Here is a 23291-nt window from a genome sequence, read left to right on the forward strand (position 1 = left end):
CCTGCAGAGGGACAGCGTCCCTCAAGAACGGTCAACAATTCAGTTGTAATGATCGAATTCAATTTTGGCAGAAATGAGTTTGAACACCTAAAAGCAAAGTTGGCCCTGTTAGGCCCATCAATGGAGGTCTGGACAAGCGAAAAAAGGGGTTAGGTTATAGACTCACAAAAACAAGATATTACGTTTCTCAGATGTGCACGAGTAAGATGATTGCGTTCGTGAGAAGGCACAGCTTTCCAGAGCCTTGGCCGCATTCAGTCTCCTTCCAACTGTGCCATGTGACCTGATGTGGCTTTATTAGATGAATGTTTTAGGACTCGAAAATTTATATTTAGTTCTGGATAATGGAATTCAAAGAAATTCTTCCCATGAATAACTTTTCTGTCATTTTGCTATTCCTTTTGCAAACTTAAAAAGGATCACTTAATATACATTTAATTTTAGAGCAATTACTACACCAGAGACACCAACGTTTGTAACATTTCTGATGTCTGCTTTTGTCCCTTGGCTGGTGTTTAGGTGGTGGCTCTGGGGGATGTCCCAGATGGTACTCTGGTCACTGTGATGGCAGGCAATGACGAAAACTACTCAGCCGAACTGAGAAATGCCACCGCAGCCATGAAAAACCAAGTTGCAAGATTCAATGACCTCAGGTTTGTCGGTCGGAGTGGACGAGGTATGTATCCGTCAAAACTGAACTTGAAACACAAGTATTTACATGGCAACAGACCCAGATTTCAAAACCTTCTAGAAGTTTCCGTGATGGAAGTTCCCCCCTAGAAATAGTCTTCCTTGTTCTTATCACTACATCGAGCTTTTAAAAAATATTTATTTAAAACTTAATATGTTTTCAAGATTCATTGTTGCCTTCTATTATTGAGCCAGTTTAAAACTGCTTTGGAAGATGTAAAACATGAAATGTGAACTTCAAGGAAATCCCTCAGGTCCTCACTAAAATTTAAAAATATAAAACTCACCATCATGGAAACTGAGATCGTACAACTGGTGTTCTCAACTTGGTAATTATCAAAAATCTCTACAATAGAAGCCTCTAACTTAGATTCCATGAGCTGTCTGTGACAAGGGACCAAGTTTCAGATGAGCACTTCTGATCGTTTTAAGGGATATGCAATATATGGTTACTGAAATGTGGTTTCAAATTTACCGTTTTATGGCAAAATATGAAGCCACGGTGTTGATATCCTTCTGGTTTGGTAGATTTGATGGCGTTTTGCCACCTTCCTTGTTTCGTGTCATTTGGATGCCTTATTATTTGGGGGAGGGGTCAGACCCAGTTAACATTTTCGTGCTAATGTGTTAAAGACTGGATTACCCAAAGGAACTGTTCTGTGTGTTTTGTTTTTCTGTGCCCATTACTGAAGTATTAGAGCAGAAAGAGGAATTTTGGCCCGTAAACCCCTCTGGTTTCCAATTATTTTCAAATATTGTGTTTTCTCTGCATTGTGGGAACTGAAGTCATATTTTATAAATAGCAATAAGTACTAGAAGTTTAATTGAAGAGGAAGGAGAGTTTGTTTTGAAAATCTCCTTTTCACAATATAGTAATGAATAACCTAATGCATACAAGTTGTTTCGAATATAATAAAAGTCACGACAAGGGCCTGAACAACAGTAGATGACTCTTGTATTTAAAAAAAAGATTAAAGTATAACCAGTGGACATTTAAACATAAGAGTAATCGTTACTCTTTATAAAGGCATTGCAAAATATAAGAAACTCTGTGTTTGACTAGTCAAAGAGGGGAAGGGGTAAAGGTGTGTTGCTTTTGGGGGCAATCATTTTTGCTATCTTAGCCGTCCAGAGCATTTTTCAAATAGCATCCTAGGTTGAGAAAGAAAGAAAAAAAAAGAGATAACATGATTGAATACATATGTTCATAATACTATGTTAATAATAGGGTAATGCAAAGAAAATTATATCCACTTATGGAAAGCATGAGAGATGCTGTAATGTATAAAAGCATAAAGTCATTAAATGGGTTCACTTGTTATATTAAAAGTCCCCGCCTTTCAGTAAATGGAATTCACATTATGATTCAGAGATGTGTGTTTAGAAAACATCTCGAAGGCTTCAGATGAGTGGCTGGCCGAGTAGGTGAGAAGCCAATAAAACACAAAGGCCCTATCTATTGTCTGGGGCCTGCCTGCCTGCCAGCCTCGCTCGCCATCTCACTTCAGTTCTTGTGGATGTGCGTTATCAGGAACGATGGCCGAGTCTCACTGCACCGCATTCCCAGAGAAGGTCCCGTTATCGTAGCGCGCGTCTATGGGGGTCTGCGTGTTGGGTTTGGGTTATACAAGTGTGGGAAACTTGAACGGATCGTGCCGGTGACATTTCCCCACAAGCAGTGCTGTAGTGGCTTTGAGGCAGTATGCAGTTAGTCGGTGCTCATGAAGAATGAGATTTTGAAAGCAGCATGCTTCCTTTTCTGGCATCGAGGGCTGGTCTCTTGTCCCCCATTGGCCATTTCTGTTTTGAGTGGGTGACTAATAGGTGATCGTGTTTACCTGGGGAACAGTGAACTGTTTCCCCAAGGTGTGGATTGTTTGCACTTGGCTGCCTGATTCGTGCCAGAATGCCCTCGAGTTTGCATAAAACCCAAAGAGTAAAATAAGGGGACCCAAGGCCGGGCTGTCTTCTGATAACCTGGAACAAGAAAATCGATTAAAATGCCATAAAGGGACAATATCTGTTTGGAATGGGCTCCGCTTCCCCTGCGAGATAATAAGCAATCCAAAATATAGGAGCCCTAATTACACATTTGACCCAATTATGGTTATCCTGTAGATTGTTGGTCTTGAGTTATTTGTGTGCTTGTGTTTTTTGGGTTTTTTTTAGTCAGTACTACAAAACAAAACGGGCTGTCAAAAGGCCCCATTTGACTCTGTGTCCTTATGTCTCTCCATAGTTATAAAATACAACTCGATTTTACTCTCTCGAGTGGAAGTGTCAACATCGAAGCCTGCCAGATCTTTTTTTTTTTTTTTTTTTGTAATTTGCTTCCCATTACGAAGAGAGCAGATGATTCTACTAATTTTGACAATTAGCCTTAATCTTCCTCACTGAATCTTGTCCTTTAAAAGTGTCATTACGTTTTCTTAGGCGATCTTCAGGCTATTTACTGTTTCATTTTCTGGTTTTGAAAATGTGCCTGAAAACACGTCATTGGCATCAACACACCACAGTGGCCGAGAAGGTCCTGGCTATTGGCTCGTCCAAACATTTCTGTGCCAGTTTCGCATTCTGTCAAACAGCACAGATCCGATGGATTCTCAAAAGGGCTTGGTGCTCAGCTCCAAACGAAGGGTAGAGAAAGAAACTCCCTTTTCTTTTTACCAGCTGCCAGTCCATGCAGATTGGAAAACCTCGCAGAAATCGCCAGAGGTTGGACGTGGAAGGGTTTTTCTCTGTTCGACAAAACTGATCTGTCTGGGTGCTGGCTCATATCCAGGATCACACAACGTCTAACCTCAAGTTCAGTGCAACTGGGGAAACCTGCCCTTCCGGCTTTTAAGGCCTTGCTGACAACACTGGCCCCTAAAAAATATTGGTGAAGGCTTCAGCAGTCTGAACCGTCTTTCTTTTTCCCCTTCCCTCCTTTTGCTCCTTGCCAGTTTAAATCTCGTTCAGGGTATACTTCCCTTTTGGGAGTTTCTCCCTTCGATTTGGTGTCTCCATAGAAATGGACTCTTCCTTTACAATGGAAGAAGAGTTAACAGCTCCCAGGGGAGGAGAGGTTATGCAGAGCACACAGGTTGTTGTTCAGAACCTTTCACTTAACCACAAGTTCTGGGACCGTCCCTCACCTCCGGAAAATCGAAGTTCAGGGTCAAAAGAGGTTCTCTGTGGCGAGGTGAATTAACAGTCGCTTCCATCAGTTTACATGGGCAGTTGAGGCAGGTATCACTGACATTTGCAGCTACAGGAAAGCATAGCGTGGCTGCAGCTGAGAGACATTTAAGAAATTTTAGCAATGAGATCTGTGAGTGCTTCCGTCCCCGTTGGAGTACATAGTCAGTTGGAAAGAAATCGATCAATCAGGGAATACCGGCTTTAGTGAATTCATTTTAGAACCAAAGAGGAAATCTACCAGACCCTATCATGAACCACATCATAAACGAGGGAAGAGAATCCAGTGTAAATTTCCTTCTAACTTCTAAGAGTGTGATTTTTAATCTTTTGGGAACATCACAGAAAGTTTTGAAAATCCCTTGGAAGCCTTCTCCCAAGGGAAAAAATATACACATATGCGCTTACACGCGGAGTTTCCCCTGCACAGTTTCGTTTTCCAGGACTGCTGAGGCTCATTTGTGGTCACCTTCTGGGGAGCCATGGACCGCCCCGGCCCAAGCCAAGAATCTGTGAATTTGAAACTTGCCTTGGAGGGCCAGCCTAGCACGGTGCTGCACACAGTAGATAACTGGCATATAAATAAGTGAACAGACAAGGCATTCTTCTTGCACCCTGTGTGTTTTGGTAACACCTGTTTTTATTATCGCCGGGACCTGCTTTGTATAATTAGGAAAATAGATCCCATTCGAACTGCTGGTCCAAACCTTTTGAAGGCCATCAGGTATGCACACGTGCTGTCCCTCGAAAGGGGAAGGGGCCCGTTTTGTCAGAGCCTCATCTCAGTGAATGCCTGGACTCCCCCACACCCCTGCAGTGTGGATTCCATGCTCAGCCCCCATGAGGTCCCCAGTTCTCTGGGCTGTTAGAACGGGGTTTAATTTCTTGGAGGAATTTATGTGTATGTTGACCTCCCTGGCAACTTAAGTCTCCACTTTCAAAATGGTTACCCCTTCCCAATGCTTTTATAAAATGAAATTCCTTCATTATGTTCTTGCTCTGGATGTCTTCCCAGGCAGAATATTTACCCTGTCACCATCTGAGTTACTGCGTATTTATGTAATGTTTGTTACGTAAGGCACTTCCATTCTTAAGTTATTTTACATTATTTGGAGAACAGTATGAGGAGGTTGCGTTCAGATGAATGAAAGACTGCGGTTGACGTGAATGAAAGGAAGGCACCTTTAGGAGAGGATAAACTGTCCTGATATCCTGACCGAAAAGAGAGGCATCTTTATGGAGAAAGAAATGGTCTGAATGATTCACAATATTTTCATAGGACACAAGTCATTCTCCCTTGCATTACAGAGTCCTCTAAGAGGGGTAGGAAAAATTTATCTGACAACCCCAGAGTTGTTCCATGGGTAACATTCAAGATAATAAGCTGGTAATCAGATCTCCTGGAGAAAATATAAAAAAAGACACGAGGTGTATTCAAATCAACTCTCCCATTCTCCCCTTTTTTTCTCAGTTGCTATTGATTTACATTTAAAAATTATATATTATATATATTTATATTCATACTTAGTATATATATGTTTAGTATATATATATATTGAATATGTGTATGAGCATATATATACATGTACACACACTGAAATCTGCTCTCAGACTTCAATGTGGGCAAATATGGATTAAAAAAAAAAAAAAGACTTAACTTCTGATACACCAAGCCCTGCAAAGCCCTAGAAAATAATTCCTTTAGACGACAGGTTCGTGTCCATGATCTGATGTAGAATCCATCTTTTCTTTCTTTAAATTTTTTTAAGTCTACTTATTTATTTTGAGAGAGAGCACGAGCAGGGGAGGGGCAGAGAGAGAGGGAGAGACAGAGAATCCCAAACAGGCTCTGCACCGTCAGCGCAGAGCCCGATGTGGGGCTCCGACTCACGACCTGTGAGATCACGACCTGAGCCGAAGCCAAGAGTCAGACACTTACCCCGCTGAGCCACCCAGGCGCCCCTAAAATTCAGCTTTAGAGGTCAGCTTTCTCATTCTGTTTCACATTTGCCAATAAAAGGGGTAGCAACACTTTCTTAAAGCCGGTTGCTCCCTTCCTTCCCCCACCCTCCCATCAGCACCCCCACCACTATCACCACTGGTGGTCCTTGTCCTGTTAAGACGTGGCAGGGACCAAGGAGAAAAGCCCTCTTGGAAACTGCTTATGCCTCGAGCACAGAGTTTCAGAATTCATCTCTTCATGGTTTTCTTGCTGGTGTTACAAAGTGCCAGACGTTGCTGATAGGGTCAGACGGTTTTTTGAAATTGAAGTGAGTGGCCCGAGCAGTATTTCAGAGCTGGTGGGCAGACGCTGGACCGCACCCGCCCTCCACCCCTTCCGTGCCAGCCAGCTTGCGTTCGGCCCAGGCAGTTCTTTTTGGTGGGGACAGGGGACTCTCAATCAGCAAGCGCCTCCGAGACAAATAATGGTTGAATGATTTTTAGAGCTTCCTGTTTCAGCGGCAGGCATTATAGACATAAACAGCGGTCCGGCCAACGGCCACGACGCTGCTCTGGTTCTAATAAATCAGTTTTGTATTTTCTTTCTGTGCCGGTTGGCGAGGGGCAAGAGAGGGTGGAGAAGATTGGTGAGGGAAGAGCATGTTCTGTGTTATTATTTTCTTTTGAAAAAGAAAAATTACTTGTCGGAAAAGAGAGAGAATATACTGTCTGACTGTTTGCTTTCTGTTGATGATTATAAAATGAGTTCGGATCACTCGGGGGGTGTTTATAAACAGTCACGTCCTGTCAGTATGAAGAGGTTATGTGTTTTTGAAGGATCTGTTGGGCTTTCAGTCAGTGTGTGCGTGTGTGTGCGTGCGTGCGTGTGCCCATGTAGCCCCACCGAAAAGCCTTCTTGGACCAAATTATCTTTGGCACTACACGCATGCTAAAGGATGCGATTACCAAAAATTAATAAGTGAGCAGCGTAGATTGAATGAGTTGCCTGTGAATACTTCCAAATGTGCCGACTCACTGTCGGGGAGTGGGGGACATATCGCGGCTCTTCAAGATGTGTATTTTTGTAGGGGCACCTGTCGGTGGCTCAGTCGGTGGAGGTCACGATCTCACGGCTCTTGAGTTGAGCCCTGCATCGGGCTCACTGCTGACGGTGCAGAGCCTGCTTCAGATCTTCTGTCCCCTCTCTCTCTGCCCCTTCCCCACCTGCGCTCTCTCTCGAAAATAAAGAAACCAAAAAAAGAAAAACATTTTCACATACACACATGAGTTGGGCTTCAGGCAACGCCTGGCCCCCATCACCACAGCAGTTCTGATGCGAGTCCCTCGCTCGGCAGAGGTATGTTCGGTCTGTGTTCCGGACGGAGCTCCCCGTGGCGTGCGCTTTGCCCCGTGCTCATCTGGGACTCGAGCGTGTCCCCAGCCTCTGTCGGGCACAGATGCCACGCAGGAGCTCCACGTGTTGTCGGAGAACTTCCTCTAGTGAGGGTTTCCAGGGGTCGAGGACCCGTAAGTCACGAAGTGATCCCAACATCCTTCTTGGAGAGGCTCTTGGCCTTTCTCAGCTGCTGGAGCCAGAACGGGTGTCTTGCGATGTCCTTGGTGTGGAAGCGTGCGTCTAGAAGCTACTTAAACTGTGTTCTTCTCAAAGAAGATGGAAGTAAATTTCCTGTTGATTTTTCAACTTAGATGAATCCCTGCTTTTACCTCGAGATTTCAGACCGTCATTAAGGATGTGTGGGTGGCGTCAGCCGTAGACAGTTCCACCTCCCGCAGCCTCCTGACCCAAAGAAACTCCTGGGTCTGGTTAATGGGAGTGCTGGCGGGCATTCTCAGGGTGCTGTGTGGCCCTAACTGAGTCACCTTATGCAAACAAAGGAGACTTTCCTTGGCTCGCTCGAAGGCACTGCACAGGAGTATGGGCGTTTGAGCTCAGCTGGTGATCTGTGTGCTTATCAGATCTCGGCAGACGAGGCGACGAGGGATGGGCCTGCTGGGAGGTGGAAACATTCCAGCTCGCTCAAGGCACTGGTTTTGGGTCTTTACGGTTGTTTTTCCTTCATTCTACTTGAAATTATTGTATGGAGTATAGTCAGTATCTATTTACTTCTAATGTTTTTGATTCTTTAATGTTTATTTATTTTTGAGAGAGAGAGACAGAGAGCCAGCAGGGAAGGGGCAGAGAGAGAGAGAGAGAGAGGGAGACACAGAATCCGAGGCAGGCTCCAGGCTCCGAGCCGTCAGCGCCGAGCCCGACGTGGGGCTTGAACCCGCGAGCCGTGAGATCATGACCTGAGCCGAAGTCGGATGCTTAGCCGCCTGAGCCACCCAGGCGCCCTATTTATTTGTAATTAATGAGAAGCCGATCTAAACTCATCCCATGATACGGCTCTGGCTGCCCCTTTGAGTGGTGCACCTCCAGTGCCTACACTGCTGGGTCTTTCCAGGTGCTCTGTCTTCGTCATGCCTTTGGAAACCTCAGGGCAGGCCACAGTCGGTATTTTCTCCGTCTTTCTGCTTATCCATTTTGATGATGGGCTCACTCAGTCGTTCCCAGCTGGGGTGATTTTGACCCCCATGGGACACTCGGTAGCAACTGGAGACATTTTTGGCTGTCGCCACTGGCACGGGGATGTGCTGGTAACCTCTAGTGGGTGGAAGCCAGGGATGGGGCCCCACACCCTGCGGTGCACAGGCTAACCCGCCCCCCCACCCCCCCCCCCCCCACCCCCCCCCCCCCCACACACACACACACACTGGCAATGGAGTCACGCGTCTGAAACGTCAGTAGCGCTGAGACTGAGAACGCTCCTCCAGCGCCACACTCATTCATGAGAAGTGGCAAAATGTCTCCCTTCCCCCCCTACCCCCAACACTTTCTGCCTCTCCCCAAAATACATGACAAGCTTACATTCAAAAGCTCACAGAGAATAAAAAAAAAATAAAATTAGGAAACATCACTGAATAGTAAAGTCTTATTTTAAAAATGAAAACCTACGGGTGTTCTAGGTGCATACATCGGCCCCATCTCCGAACATGAACGTCCCCGGGCGGCAGGGGGACGTGTGGAGGCCAGGAGTGGCTGCGTGCGGGGCCGCATGGCAGGAGAAGCTCTTCCTGGAAGAGTCCCCATACTGCAGCCGGTCCCTCAGGAGTGTCCCACAGGTGTAGGGACTGGGAACCAGTGAAAGTACCGTGCTGGCTTCTCAGCGCTCAGCACCCCCACCCGCACAGTGCTGCAGTCCGGGACCACCGATCCACCACTCTGGGAACATGAATCGGTGTGAACGGCCAGGGTCCCCTTGAACTAAAAAGTGCTGAAAGCAAAGTCCTGGAATGCATCACTGACAGACACCAGAAAGGGCTTGGTCTGCACACCTTGGGAAAGAAAAAAAAAACAAAAACAAAAACGGAGGAAACACGTAAAGGAGCAGAGAAGGGGCCCAATCTGCTGGCCGTCTCTGACATGGCCCTGGGTTCCCAGGTACCACAGACAGACAGGTGGGTCTCTTCCAGAACTTTCTCCCACCTGCCCCAACATTAGTTCTGCTCTCACTTGTTTCCCATCCTGAGATTCAGGGTAAGATGATTTGAAACACATCTGAAGGGGTTCTTACTGCATCAAGGTCGCGTCGGCTGCAGGCTGAATTTCTCAAAGAAATTTTGCTGGGAGTGCTTTCCCTGGTTTCCGTTGGCTTGCTTAAGCCCTGTGTGGAAACCCCCACTCCTACCTTTCCTGCCCCACGGATGCTCCCCTTTAGGCTCCCCCCAGTTAAGCAACCATCCCCCAGATTCAGCGTGGAGATCTGTGGCATGTCAAATAATTAGAGATAGCTGGCTGCCGAAATGGGAGTTCACGGGCAGCATCTGCGCTGGGGCCGTGCCGAGCCCATGTGCTTGGAGTGAAGGTCGCCGGGGAAAGAGCTCAAGAACAGCTGTGGCATGCACGGGGACACTGCGGGGGTAACCGAGACCCAAGCACCACGAAAAAGACGGGAGGATGTGCCTGGCGCTCCCAAGAGGTGGACCCCCAAGAATTTTCAAAAACCTGAAAGATCTGAGCCTGCACTAGAAAAGCACCGTGTGGTATCCTCAGTGCCTGGCACAGAGCGGAGTCTCATTAAACGTCTTCCGGCGAGTGACGGCTCCCGGACTCTTCGGGAAGTACAGCCTCGTGGCTAGTGCATGGACTTTTCTGGATTCTCGGCTGAGGAAGGTGTCTCACCCTCAATACTATCAACTTCTAGGGCTGAGTTTTCATTATTGTGGGGCTGCCCTGGGTGTTGTCGGATGGTTAGCAGTATCCCTGGCCTCGCCCCGGTAGCCGGTAGCAGCTCCCTTCCCAACTGTGACAGCCACAAATGTGTGCACGTGTCACCAAGTGCCACTGGGGGCGGGGGTGGGAGGGGCGGGGATCGCCCCGGGTGCAGAATGCTGGCACGGAGCTGTGCGTCCGTGGGCAAGTCACTTGACCTTTCTGAGCCTGATTCTGGCTCCGTCCTTGGCAGCGGGGGTGGGTGCAGGGAGGATGTCCTGACACAAGGGACACGCGACAGGAGTCACTCACTGCCTCGCATGGTAGATGTGCTTCAGTGACAGGAACTCTGCAGAGCAGATGATGGAAACTGTGAGCTCGTAACAAACGACAGCCACGGGGACCTGCTGTGTGGTTTATCCAAGTGGACGAGTTTTCCAGGAGGGACATCAACCCTTGCCCTTGCTCGCCGGCCGCGTGGAGGTCTCGGGTCGCGAAAGAGTTATACGCAGCGGGCCCCGAGATCTCAGATGAGCGGTGGCAGAGGCGACATTAAATATGCACTGTAATTTGAGGCACGTTTTTCATGGGAGAAGAAGTTCTCCCAACTTAGCCATTGCACGTCTTTTGTGCAAACGTTAGTGGCATGCAAATGTTTAGGATTCATACATGCCCCTTTAATTCCCCACCGTATTTTAACAATAAACACTGCATTTTCACGATGAAGCAGAATAATCCCTTTGTCCTGTCGCTGGGCTCCACAGGCTGGCACCCAGGAGCGTCACATTCTTCCTGCACGGTAATTGCTGACTCCACCCAGGTTTGGGGAGTTTAGTACCATGGCGCTTGCCTTGGACTTGGACCGTACTTAAGGACACGCTGGCTGTTCCCCTGGGAGCCATTTTAAGGTTGTTTCACAGCATTTTTAGAAACTGCAAGCGAACGTTCGTGCACTTTCTTTTGGCCATCTATAAATGGAGAATTAACTAATCTGGCTATTGCTTGGCAAAGTATCCTACTACATACTGTCGCCTCACGTTCTGTCCAAATCCACGGGCTCTGCATTACACCGAAGCGATTGCTTCCCAGTCAGTGTGCCTCTGACTTACAGGGGCAACCTAGAACCCACACGCCTGTTCGCCGTGATTCTGTGGGTCCACGGGAGGTAGCGCGGCGTGGTCCGAGGCCTGCGGGGCTCGCTAAGATGTGCTGGCCTCAGTCTCCCCATCTGTACAGTGGGCGTGGCTGTGCCTCTCACGCGCGCCTCGAAGGGTGTCCGGAGGACGGGAACAAGATGATGTGGGTGTGGCAGGACTCAGGAAGAAGAGATCCCGCTTCCCCGGGCATGTCCTTCCCTCTGCCGTGAGAAGCACGGAGGGAGGTGGGAAAAGAGCAGGTCGGCACGTGAGTCCCTGAATCAGACACTTAGGAAGGAGGCTGTTTTCCACTCTTGCTTCTGGATGCGAGGAATTCCTTTATCCTTCTAAGAACCTCATAAAACGAGAGTGCCTGAGACACAGCGGGAGTTTCACAAACATTCATAAGTAAATACAGTAACAGTAGTATAATCGTTCCAGACATTGGCTGGATTTTTTGACATGGGGTGGACCTTGTGTTCTCGGTTTTAATTGGTAAGTCTCGCACAGGCTTCGGACGCTTCCAGTGCGGGAAGTAGAGGGTCCGTCGCTTTTTTCTGAGACTTCACCCCCACGCCCGGAGGTCATTTAACGAGGGCACTTCGTTCATTCCCCCATTCATCCATTCATCCATTCACCAGATATGCATTGTGCACCTACTGTGTTCCAGGCACTGGGTCCCCACTGGAGATACAAAGATCAGCCAAAGAGAAGCCACAGCCTTTGGGAGCTGGCGAGGGGCCAGCAGTCAAGCAGATGAGCAGTCGCGCAGAACCTAGTGAAGTTTGTCTTCCCGGACAAACTGCCGTCTCCGTTGAGACATTTCAGGATGTCAGGTGAAGGCACCAAGAAGAGTGTCCGAGCAGAGAAAACAGGGCGGGCAAGAACACCTGCCCGTGGAGGAGCCAGAAGATGCTCCAGTGGCCATCTGGGGAGGGCTTTGGAGGAGGAGGAGACCCAGAGAGCGGCTCAAGGCCTGGACCTCCTTCCACACTGGGAATTGGGCCTGGTCCCAGGGAAAGGGAGAACCGCCCACATGCTTTTAGGCAGGGACTTGACATCAGCAGATACAAAGTGCAGAAAGATAGGCAGCTTGCAGATGTAGAAAGGGAAAGGAGGCTTGGGGCCTTCGAGACCGAAAACTGCCATTTCTGCCCGCAGGCAGCCTTGGACGTGTGCATACCCAGTTTGTAGATATCCTATTTGGTGAATGTCGTTGTCCCCAGAGTCCGCTCCTGCCGGGCCCTGCCTGCCACACCCCCAGTCCTGCCTGGAGCTTCTCCCTTCTTTCAGCCGCCACACCACCTGCCTTCCCGGAAGCAGCCGCTGTGGGGTCTGAAAGGCTGGAGGCAGAACGGAGGACCCCAGCGCTGCCTTCCCTTCTAAATGTCCACTCCTGGGTCTCTGCTGAAGCGTCGTGAGGGGTTGGGCTGTATCCTTGAGGCAGCCGGCCATCACACTATCAGAGTCAGGGCTAGGACGAGGCTACTTTGATCACCTGCCCACAATGTAAGCCTCTGGCTCGATTTCCCCTGGGGGACTTGGGTCACCAACCAGAGGGCTCCCCCGGCCGCAGTTCAGGGTCTTAGAAGTGTTTGGGCTAAAAGGATTAAAACTTGATTCCTCCACCAAGATGCCCAGGAACCGTGACACCAAAAGAAAAGGGAAGATCGTGGAGGGACCGTGAAATCCGGGGAAAGGAATGCAGAGTCACGTGAGTGTCGTGGCGCCTTGGGGTTGGGTAGATATTCTCCAGGAAGAAGAAGGCTTGCCCATCCATGCCCCTGGTCAGGCCGAGCTCACACCGGTGCCACGAGAAAGGAAAGCCACGCCTTCAAAGTGAAATCGGACGCCGTAAAGAACCGACTGTCAGATTGAAAGTTTATGGGATAATTCACTGATCCAGTGATCGAACCTTTTTTTATTGCCTCGGAACAAGACACAAAGATGAGTAAAATGCTGCCCCTGTCCTCGACTTCCAGAGGAGATTTCCAGAGAAAATGCTCTGCACGTTTTCGGCTTTCTGTACGTAAAACAATCCTTTTTTTCAAACAATCCGTCCCTCCCCCCCCCCCCCCCCAAAATGCTGTTTTTTATGGAAAACTGAGTTCTGTGTTCAAAGTCCATGTCAGGAGACTTTGGGGGGGGCACCAGCAGCATGGGCCCCCCGTCTGCATTCTGCCCATGTGGATGCAGGTACCCTTACCTTAGATCAACACATCTGCAAACACACAGGGCCCTTTGCCTGCATGTGGATACACACGGACGTCTTCATTTCAGTTCAATTTAGAGAAAGTAGGAAATTCTGTGCGACTTGAAGGATTTGTACCCTATCCAGAAATCCTCATGTAAATCGTTTGACAGCTCCCCTGTCAAAAATAGTGGTGTTTAGATGAGGAAATGGGTGAGAGCAAAAGCATGAACTCTGGCTGTTCGGCTGTTCCAGTGGAAAACGTAAGAAATGTAAATTAAAAATGCTTTGTGTGTAGAGGGCGCCTGGGTGGCTCAGCTGGTTGAGCGTCTGACTCTTGATTATGGCTCAGGTCATGATTTCATGGTTTGTGAGATCAAACCCCACACTGGGATGGGTGGAGAGCCTGCTTGGGATTCTCTCTCTCTCTCTCTCTCTCTCTCTCTCTCTCTGGGTCTCCCCCAACTTGCATGCATGCTCTCTCTCTCTCTGTCTCTTAAAATAAATAAATAAGCATCTTCTAAAAATGCTTAATGTGCGGCACCTGAGTGGCTCAGTCGGTTGAGCATTAGACTCTTGATTTCAGTTCAGGTCATGATCACGTGGTCATGAGATGGAACCCCGCGTCCGGCAGGGTGTGGAACCTGCTTGGGATACTCTCTTTCCCTCTCTCTCTGCCCCACTTCCCCCGCTTGTTCGCTTGCTCTCTCTCAAAAAAAAAAAAAAAAAAAAAAAAGTGCTTTGTGAAAAATACCCCCAGTTCAGATTTCCCCTGGAATCTGAGGGTGCATTAATTTTAATACTTAGTGATCCTTCATGAAAAGGAGACCCGGCACAATCTCTACAGTAAAAGGAGAACTCTTCCTGCAACATTTCAGAATCTGTTGGGATTTCCAGAATTTGCAAAGAGCAAAACCTGAGCCTTCACGGGCTTTTCTTGCTTTCCAAAGCTGCATTTTTTTCTCCCTTCGTTTGACTGTTCTTTACTTGCGCTCTTAAGTGTTTAAAGTTCGTGAGCACAGCCGGTTTTCCCGCAGAGATGCCCACGCAAGTGAAAGATGTCATGACGGTGTGTCCCCGCGGCCCCCTGCCCCTTCGGGCCCCCACGGCCGACGGCCCTCTGTGCGGACAGCCTTCCCTTGCGTGACAAAGGGTAAGTTTCACATCCCAGCGAAACTGCCCCAAAAGGAGAAGAGTCTCAGGTCCAAACCTACCCCAAGGAGAGTGACAGAAACACAGCCCAGCAGCCGAGGAGCCAATGCAGGCAGATGGGCTATACCCACGAACCAAACCCAGGGAGGGACAGTCACAACGGGACAGGACTGAGAGAGCTGCCCCTGACACCGTTGGCATAGGAGGACACTGCCGTGATGTGACAGGGCCCCAGCTTCTGCGTCTGCTATTCCGCTCGTGGGCGAGGAACGATTTCGAGTGGCCTTTACGCCCTGTCTTCCCCTCCCCGCCCTCGGCCCCTTGGGGAGCAGTCCTGAGGTTTGACTACTTCTCAGATGCGGTGAGGAATCGGAGTCTGTGCTGGGGCCACAAGGAACTGCCCAGCTGTGGCTTTATTAGACCACAGGTGGCTGTCAGAGGTCAGCAGCCCGAGGCCTGGAAACGTGGGGCCGCCTGAAAGCGTCGGGGAAGACTCACCCGTGACCTTCTTCCCGACTAAATAAAGCAGTTAGTGTTTTGTCCTGGCACTCGGATGAACTCGACGCTGGCGTCGAGGGGGGCGACACATGGTCGCTGGGGAGCATTTGGCCCAGCGTGTTTATAGGGCGGATCAGCCAGCCACAGTTGTGCCTCACAAAGACCGCCAGCTGGCGGGGCAGGAGTGAACTTGACATTCCAGTTGAACGTGCAGTTTTCCTGACGTGTCCGCGGGGCTCGGGCCGCTGTCCTGTCTGCTGCCCTCTGTGCTCTGCCTCCGTTTGCTGGGACTCCTAGGGAAAACAGGGAGGGCCTGGTGGAGCTTCAAGGGTGCCCCCTGCCCGGCACCCACCTGCCCCATCAGACCTCGACGTGCCTCGTCACCAGCTCCTCCTCCCCGGATCGCCCCCACCTCCGTCTTCGTGGAATCACCTTACTCACGTCTTTAACGATAATTAAACTAGTGTGTGCGGATTCGTTACTTCATTGAACTTGCATAATGAGACGATGAGATGGAAAGACTGGTGTCGCCCCCGTTTTACGGATGACAAAGCTGACGCCCCAGAGAGGTTAAGTGACTTGCTCAAGGTCAGGCGGCTAGCATGTGGCAGAGATACAGAAACGGGCATTTCTGGCTTCAGGGCCCACACTGTAACTCACACTCTGCGTATGCCCACGTCCACCAGATTATATACTCAGTGCCTTATCTTTTGCAGCTTTTGAGCATAAGGCGACCCTTCCGTCCCCTGTCCTGTAGCTCCTGCCTCCTCATTCAGTCCTAGCGTTCGAGCTTCTAAACGGGTTCCTCCTGGAACCCGACCACTGGCCAGAGATGAGGCTGCCGTTTGAATTAGTCCCTGTGAGCTGGAGAAGGAAGGTCTCTGTGCGCCCTTTGGGCACTCGCTGCACCGTGTACCCCCACACAGGACACCTGCAGCCTACCGCTCGTCCCCTCGGGAGCCGAGAGCAGCGCACCTCGGGGCGCCAAGGCCTCTGCTCGTCTCCTGGCACCAAAGCCAGGGATGCAGAGGACCTTCGAGTCTCTCCGGGCCACACAAGTGAATGAATCAGCTCTCTCTACGGCAGCACCGTCCTCCCAGGCCCGCACTGGATCCTGCAGAGCCACTTTTGGGGATGGCAATTATTTAGCCGGTCCGTTCTCCTTTGCTCTCCTCTGACTTACCAGTCTGGCTACAGTCTGCTGGGAAAAACACTTCAGCCTCTTTCACTCTCCACACCCACGCACTTCAAATACCAGGCCCATAGGTCATTCTAATGAGGGAATCCGGCTAACAGCGCGTGTGCTCTTGGTGGGGGCAGCTACCACCACTCCAGGTGCCGGCCAAGAAGGGCCGGGAGGCGGTGAAGGGCAGCGCGTGGGGGGCCCCAAGGCTCCGAACGGCAGTCACGGGTGCCCACTGGCCGACTCTCGCCAGTTACCAAGCTCGGTGCCAGGTCTGATCGGAGGAACACAAGGAAGTCGGAGGCAGAGTTTTCCCAGAGTGGAAAAATGTCACACACACCTGTGAACAAAGTGTCATCACTTATTACCTCCGTCTATGAGGTCATGAGCAGATGTCCTGGTGCTCAAAGCCATAAACAAGAGCCCATTGTGAGGGGAGGAAGCGGAATATCTCCACCGTCGTGAACAGCACGTTCCTGGGGCCAGAACGCCCCAGCTAGTGGCTCTTGCTGGACGGACGGTCACATTTCTCGTGACTGCACATAAAACGATGGGCAGAAATAAAATGATAGAGTTAGAATTATGGGCAACAATTTCACAAGTATTCACCTTGGTTGGATTTCATTCCCGATTAAGCAGGCCAGTCTGTGGTTGCCCGGGGGGGTGGCATTAAATGCTCAGCTGCCAGGAGCCCAAATTCAGCCCCGTAAGAAGCTGCTTCTGAACTATAACCCAGGCTCACGGTTAGCTGTCGAGCACAGTGTGGGTATAGTGAAGTCACAGGGGCTACATTCGCTTTCTGGGGCAATGGTAGAGCATGGAAAGTATGCCAGGAGTCTGGATTCCCAGTGCTGCTGGCACTGAGTTTGCAAATCGGGTTTTGGGATTTCCTGACGACAACGTGAAGAACAGTGGGTGTAAAGCTGAGAGATCTGGGTTCTGCTGTGTATACAGGCTGTGTGACTTGGGCAAGTTACGGAATTTCCCCGAGCCTTCGCTTTGCTACCTGTTGATGTGGGACAATAAAATCTCTCTTGTTTACTTCATGAGACCATTCCGACGACCCAATGCAATAGTATAGAGGAAAAGGCGTGAAAGGTTGCAAGTTCTACACAAATCTGAAAATGCCAATATTATAAAAACTAATTCTTCGTTGTCATTTAGGAAATCAAGATTGGGATGATCGTATGGGGCACCTGGGTGGCTAAGCCGGTTGAGCGTCCAACTTCTTGATTTCAGCTCAGGTGGTGATCTCACCGTTCGTGACATCAAGCCCCACATCAGACTCTGCACTGACAGTGCCGAGCCTGCTTGGGATTCTCTCTCCCTCTCTCTCTACCCCTCCCCCACTCGTAGGCATGTGCGTTCCCCCCTCCCCCCGCCCTCCAAAATGAATAAATGTTTAAAAAAAGGGATAGGATGATTCACTAGGGCTACCAAAGGAGTGGGACCATTTCAGAGGGTAAAATATACAGGTGCCTGTAGAGAACTTGTTAGTCATAATGTCAAGACTGGAACTCTGATGACATTCGGTGTTTGAACTAGCTTGTATAGTGTTCCCTAAAAACTCATGTTCACGGGGAACCTCAGAAGGCAACCTTACTTAGATATAGGGGTTTTGCAGATGTAATCAAGTAAGGTGAGGACATCTCGGGAGAGGATGGGCCCTAACTCCAATGACTGGTGTCCTTATAAGGAGAAGTGCATTTGGAGACAGAAGCCACACAGGGGAACAAAGGCCGCGTGACAGCAGAGGCAGAAGCTGAATGATGAACTTGGACGCCAAGGAAAGCCCAGGCTTGCCTGCGAGCACCAGAAGCAGGGACAAGGAAGGAAGGATTCTGCCCCAGAGCCTTCAGAGAGAGCACGGCCCTGCCGACACCTTGATATTGGATTTCTGGCCTCTAGAACTATGAGACAATAAATTTCAGTTGTTTTAAGCCTCCTCCCCCCCCCCCCGCCCCCACCGTCGGTTTGTGGAAATTTGTTAACAGCAGCTCTAGGAAAGTAATACAGTATTTTCACGGACTCTGAAATGCTGACGCTACAGGCGATGGGGGAGGCGCACGGGGGCACAGCTACATGTACGCACACACATGCATGTGAACATGGGCGCCGGGAGGGCTGCGTCCTCAGAAGGTACCGTGAGTTGAAAGTGACCTTGTGCGTATCCCACGACCCCCGGGCTCCCTGTTTTGCAGATCAGGAGACTGAGATCCAGAAAGGTCACATCATTTGTTACATGAACTAGTATCTAAGCCTCTGGAAGGAAGAGCAGCCTGGCCCCTCATGCGCCCAGACCTGCTGGGTCCCTGGGGCCACGTCATTGCTCATTGCTTGTGTCCTCAAGGTCTTTTTTTTTTTTTTTCTCCATCTCAATCCCCCTCTACCTGAAGCCACCTGCTGCCACCTCATCCTTTTGCCACCTTCCTCTGAGAAAGGCACGGTGGTCTTGGACCACCATCCCTGTCCTTGGGCTTTCAGAGCCGCAAACCCGTTCAGTCCCCATCGAAGTCGAAGACCGCTTTCGGAGGCAGATGTGGGGAGGCTGCCTGAAACATGAGCCCGACTTTGAAGCCAGGAACGTAGAAGCGGTGGGGGGGTGGGGGCGGGATGGGCAAAGCAAGGAAGCCTTGACAGGCTGGCCAGGGGGCTGGAGGAAGACAGACCCCAGAGTGGAAACCCTGTGGTCGTGAGTCCAGCTGGGGGAGAGAAGAGTGAGCAAGAAATAATGCGGGGTGGGGGGGGGACTCATCGGGGAGAAGGTCCTAATAGCTGGTGTGGGATCCAGTCTTAATACGGTCCATACCTCTTGTAGGGTCTTTTTTTTTTTAATGTTTATTTATTTTTGAGAGAGACAGAGTATGAGCAGGGGAGGGGCAGAGAGAGAGGGGACACAGAACTTGAAGCAGGCTCCAGGCTCTGAGCTGTCAGCACAGAGCCCGACGCGGGGCCCGAACCCACGAACCAGGAGATCAAGACCTGAACTGAAGTCAGGCGCTTAACCGATTGAGCCACCCAGGTGCCTCCCCACCTCGTAGGTTCTTGACAAAAGGTGGATGGCTGTAGGGCTCAGAGGACCACGTGGACGGGCCACCTGGGCCATTAGTTGCCTTTGCTCCCTTGACCAAGATGGGCAGTTGAACTGGGTGCTGCCTCCACATCGCCGTGCCCTCCTCGCCAGGCCTGACCAGCAGCCCCTCCTGCACGCGCCCCTACCTCAGGGAGATGCCAAGGGGAGAAGTGATCTGGGGTATCGTCTGGCCACATTTGAACGATGTCCTAAACATGGCAAATCCCTAAAGCCCAAAAGGGATCTTCTCTGGGTTCCAGGAGAGAAGAGCAGCTGATGGGAAGATAAATTTGTGGGCTGGGCCTCCCGGGCTCCTCCAGTGCTCTAGGCCCCTCAGCACCCCTCCCTAGAGAGCAGCCTGGCCTGTCAGCCATGACTGTGGTTGCAAAGCCAGGCCGGACGAAGCCGGTTTCAGCATCCAGTGGTTACTTGTCATTGTTCCTCTTATCGCAGGCTTCACTGTAGACAGAATGCAGATCCTTGGGGATTGTTCACTGGGGACTTTTCATGATTAGGAATCACTGGCTTGCTGTGGCCAAAGATTACACAGTAGACCCTTGGACAACATGGGTTGAACCATGCAGGTTCATGTACATGCAGATTTTTTTTTGATAAATACAGTACAGGACTGTAAACATATTTTCTCTTCCTTACGATTTTCTTAATAATATTTTCTTTTCGGGGCACGGGGGTAGCCTAGTCGGTTAAGCGTCTGACTTCAGCTCAGGTCATGATCTCACGGTTCGTGGGTTCGAGCCCCACATCAAGCTCTCTGCTGTCAGCATGGAGCCCGCTTCAGATCCTCTGTTCCCCCCTCTCTCCGCCCCTCCCCGTTCCCCTGTGTTCTCTCTCCCTCTCGAAAAAAATAAACATTAATGATAATAATAATAATATTTCCTTTTCTCTAGCTTCCTTTATGATAAGAACACAGTGTATAATATACCTGAAATACAAAATTCGTGTTAATCGACTGTTTACATTATCGGTGAGTCTTCAAATAGGCAGTAGGCTGTTGGTAGTTTTTGGGGAGTCAAAGGTTATACATGGATTTTCAACAGGGCAGGGGTCGCTGCCCCTAACACCTGTGTTGTTCAAGGGTCACCTGTGTTTTTATTGAGCTTTTTGTAGCTTTCTTTGGTGTGAAAACGTGCAGGACAGTTGAAGATGCTCTGTTCTTTCTAACTTGGGGGAGGAAGACAATTTGAGTCTTACGTGGGTTGGGAACAGATAGGGGGATGGGTGGGCCTTTCATTTCTTCTAGGTTTCATTTCATGGTACATGACTAAGAGGAGAAACTGTTGAATAGAGACCCACTGCAGTGATGTGGGTGGTCCAAATATCATGCTTAGTCAAACCTTAGGATCCTGTTGGGGAACTCTGAGAAACAGAAAAGGAAAATAATAAAAGCGAGCACAACACACACACACGCGCGCGCACCTTCGAATATCATGCTCCAGATACCATTTTAATGATTTTACTCCTATGAGCTCAGAAAATGTTATATGTACCCATTTTCCAGGTAAGGGCACTGAGGCACGGAGGGGTCTGGGGCCTTGCCAAAGGTCAGCCAGCCCAAGTTCAAACCGAGAGTTCGCCCTTTGAACCACCTAGCCAAAAAATGTTTTCAATGATCAATATATGTGCATATTAATACTTATATTATTAATATTAATTGTTGGTATATTTCTGTTCTGTTAGTTATTTATGTATTTATACGTTAGTCACTGTATTCTGAGTTATATATATATTTTAAAATAGTTTTTAAAAGTTACTAAAACCATGGCGGTAGACATATGTTATAAAAAGGTGCTTGTGTCCCATGCATGTATGTGAAGTGTTTGGGTGGAGATCCCCGTGCGTGTATATGTCTCTAGTCCTTATTGAACCTCAGTCTGTCAGTTACATATTGTGAAGTCAGTTTGTTGACTGTAAATTGTGTCTGGCCAATCCCATGAGTACCTGTAATAGCATCCAGCGTTTAAAAATAATATTTAGGGGTGCCTGGGTGGCTCAGTCAGTTAAGCGTCCGACTTTGGCTCAGGTCATGATCTCACGGTCTGTGAGTTCGAGCCCCGTGTCGGGCTCTGTGCTGACAGCTCAGAGCCTGGAGCCTGCTTGGGATTCTGTGTCTCCCTCTCTCTCTGCCCCTCCCCAACTTGCACTTACACACTCTCTCTCTCTCTCTCTCACTCAAAAAAAAAAAATGAATAAATGTTAATAAAATTTTTTTAATTAATAATAATATTTAAAGTCCACCAGCAATTAGTGTCTTTGAAATACAGAGAGAATAATTTGAATTTAGCCTATTCCCAAACTCAGGTACTCCGTCTTTCCCAATCCTTGAAGGGGCAAGCAATCAATGTTAAAAAGGAAAGATGAAGCACTGAGTGTTGTATGGAAACCAATTTGACAATAAACTTCATATATTGAAAAAAAAAAAAAAAAAGCAAAGATGGATACAGTTTCTTTCACTCCTTGGGGACCAGCTCTGGGGGAGTGGATAGCAGCCAATCCGATCCCATGTTCCCTGGAGTCTTGGCTTGAAAGAAAACAAAGCTGAATCTCTCTTGATCCTGTGTTGTTTTATTGATGATTAAACGGAAGCCGTGTAACTATGCAAAGTGTTAACATCTTACACAAATACCAAAGGTGTGCATTCTGGAATTTAAGCAAAGCCAAACTCAAGGGAGTGTTGGAAAAACCACCAACTTGTGCCCAAGAAGTGCCACCTTTCCAGTTTGATGGCTGGAAAGCATAAATTAATGGTCAACTACCCAGCAGATATATCCAGGCCATCACCTCATTGTTTTGTGTGTTCTCTTTCGTGTTCCAACAGGGAAAAGCTTCACTTTGACAATCACGGTCTTCACGAACCCACCACAAGTTGCCACGTACCACAGAGCCATCAAAATCACAGTGGATGGACCCCGGGAACCTCGAAGTAAGTGGGGCCCCCCCCCGGGGCTGGCAAACCTCTGGGCTGGGACGCTGAGGCACCAGAGAGGGTATCTCAGAATCCTTGGGTTTGACTGACGTTGCTCAAATGCGTCTAAAACCTGTGTCAGAGAGGGATAGGAGGCTCCTGCAGGGAGAGAGAATTTTATCGTTGACAGTCGTCAAAGTTTGTCTCTGAGCACTGGGCTCCTTTTAAAGCATTCTCTTAGAAGGCAGAAGCAAATCAGCCTGAGTCAAATGTGTGTTGGAAGCATTTCGGGGCTGCATGACACTAAGGACTAGTCCCTCAAATACACGGTGAAGTTCAACAGTATCAGAAACAAACAGTAAATGGAAGAATGGCCAGCCGCAGGGGTGGCCCAAAAAAAAAAAAAAAAAAATGCCTGAGGGTCAGAGTGGACCACAAGTAGTGATTACTATCCATGCTGGCCTTTTATTCTATTGTTAAGGCCAGAGATGAAAACTATGAAAATGACCATGTCTTTTCTGTGGCATAGATCAGAATCTTATTACAGGATTGATTAAAATAGAGAATGGGAGGGCAGAAGAATTCCTGGGGGAAAACCAGTAAATATAGAAAGACGGTACCAAAAAAAAAAAAAAAAAAAAGAAAGAAAGAAAGAAAGAAAAAGAAATAGCTCCTGTGAGGAAAGCTTTTTTAAAAAGCAGTGGGGTTGTTTAGTCTGCAGAAAGATGTTTTCACGGTGACTTAATGACTATCTTTGAGTAAACACAAGAGTAACACTCTTTTCCAGAACCACACCCTTCCCCGGGCCGGAGGCTGGGTTCTACCCATCATCTGCACGCCTCCAAACCGTATCAGGTCCCCGGGGTGGAAAATGAGTACTGTCTCTTCTGGTGGGAGAGATTCAAAAACAGGGCTTATGCCTGGAGGTTGAGACACGGGGAGGCGAGGTCGTAAAACGGACTGGTTAAGAATTTGGGTTCTGGGGATGTTGGGCCGGTGGGGGAAACAAGTGGAGTTCTGGTTCAGGCGCTTAAGCCTTCAGCAAGTTATG

The 23291-nt window shown here is 49.0% G+C and overlaps 1 protein-coding gene across 2 annotated transcripts in view; it reads left to right on the forward strand.

Moving 5' to 3' along the window:
* Window positions 1-23291, forward strand: part of RUNX1 (RUNX family transcription factor 1) — a 106259-nt gene that overhangs the window by 15231 nt on the left and 67737 nt on the right. For both annotated transcript variants that reach the window (XM_049629259.1, XM_049629258.1), the window contains exons 3-4: window positions 520-676; window positions 22154-22258. In XM_049629259.1, the coding sequence (XP_049485216.1) occupies window positions 520-676; window positions 22154-22258 (262 nt within the window). The remainder of the gene's footprint in view (window positions 1-519; window positions 677-22153; window positions 22259-23291) is intronic.

The sequence above is a fragment of the Panthera uncia genome, chromosome C2, assembly GCF_023721935.1.
Source record: "Panthera uncia isolate 11264 chromosome C2, Puncia_PCG_1.0, whole genome shotgun sequence".
Lineage (NCBI taxonomy): Eukaryota > Metazoa > Chordata > Mammalia > Carnivora > Felidae > Panthera > Panthera uncia.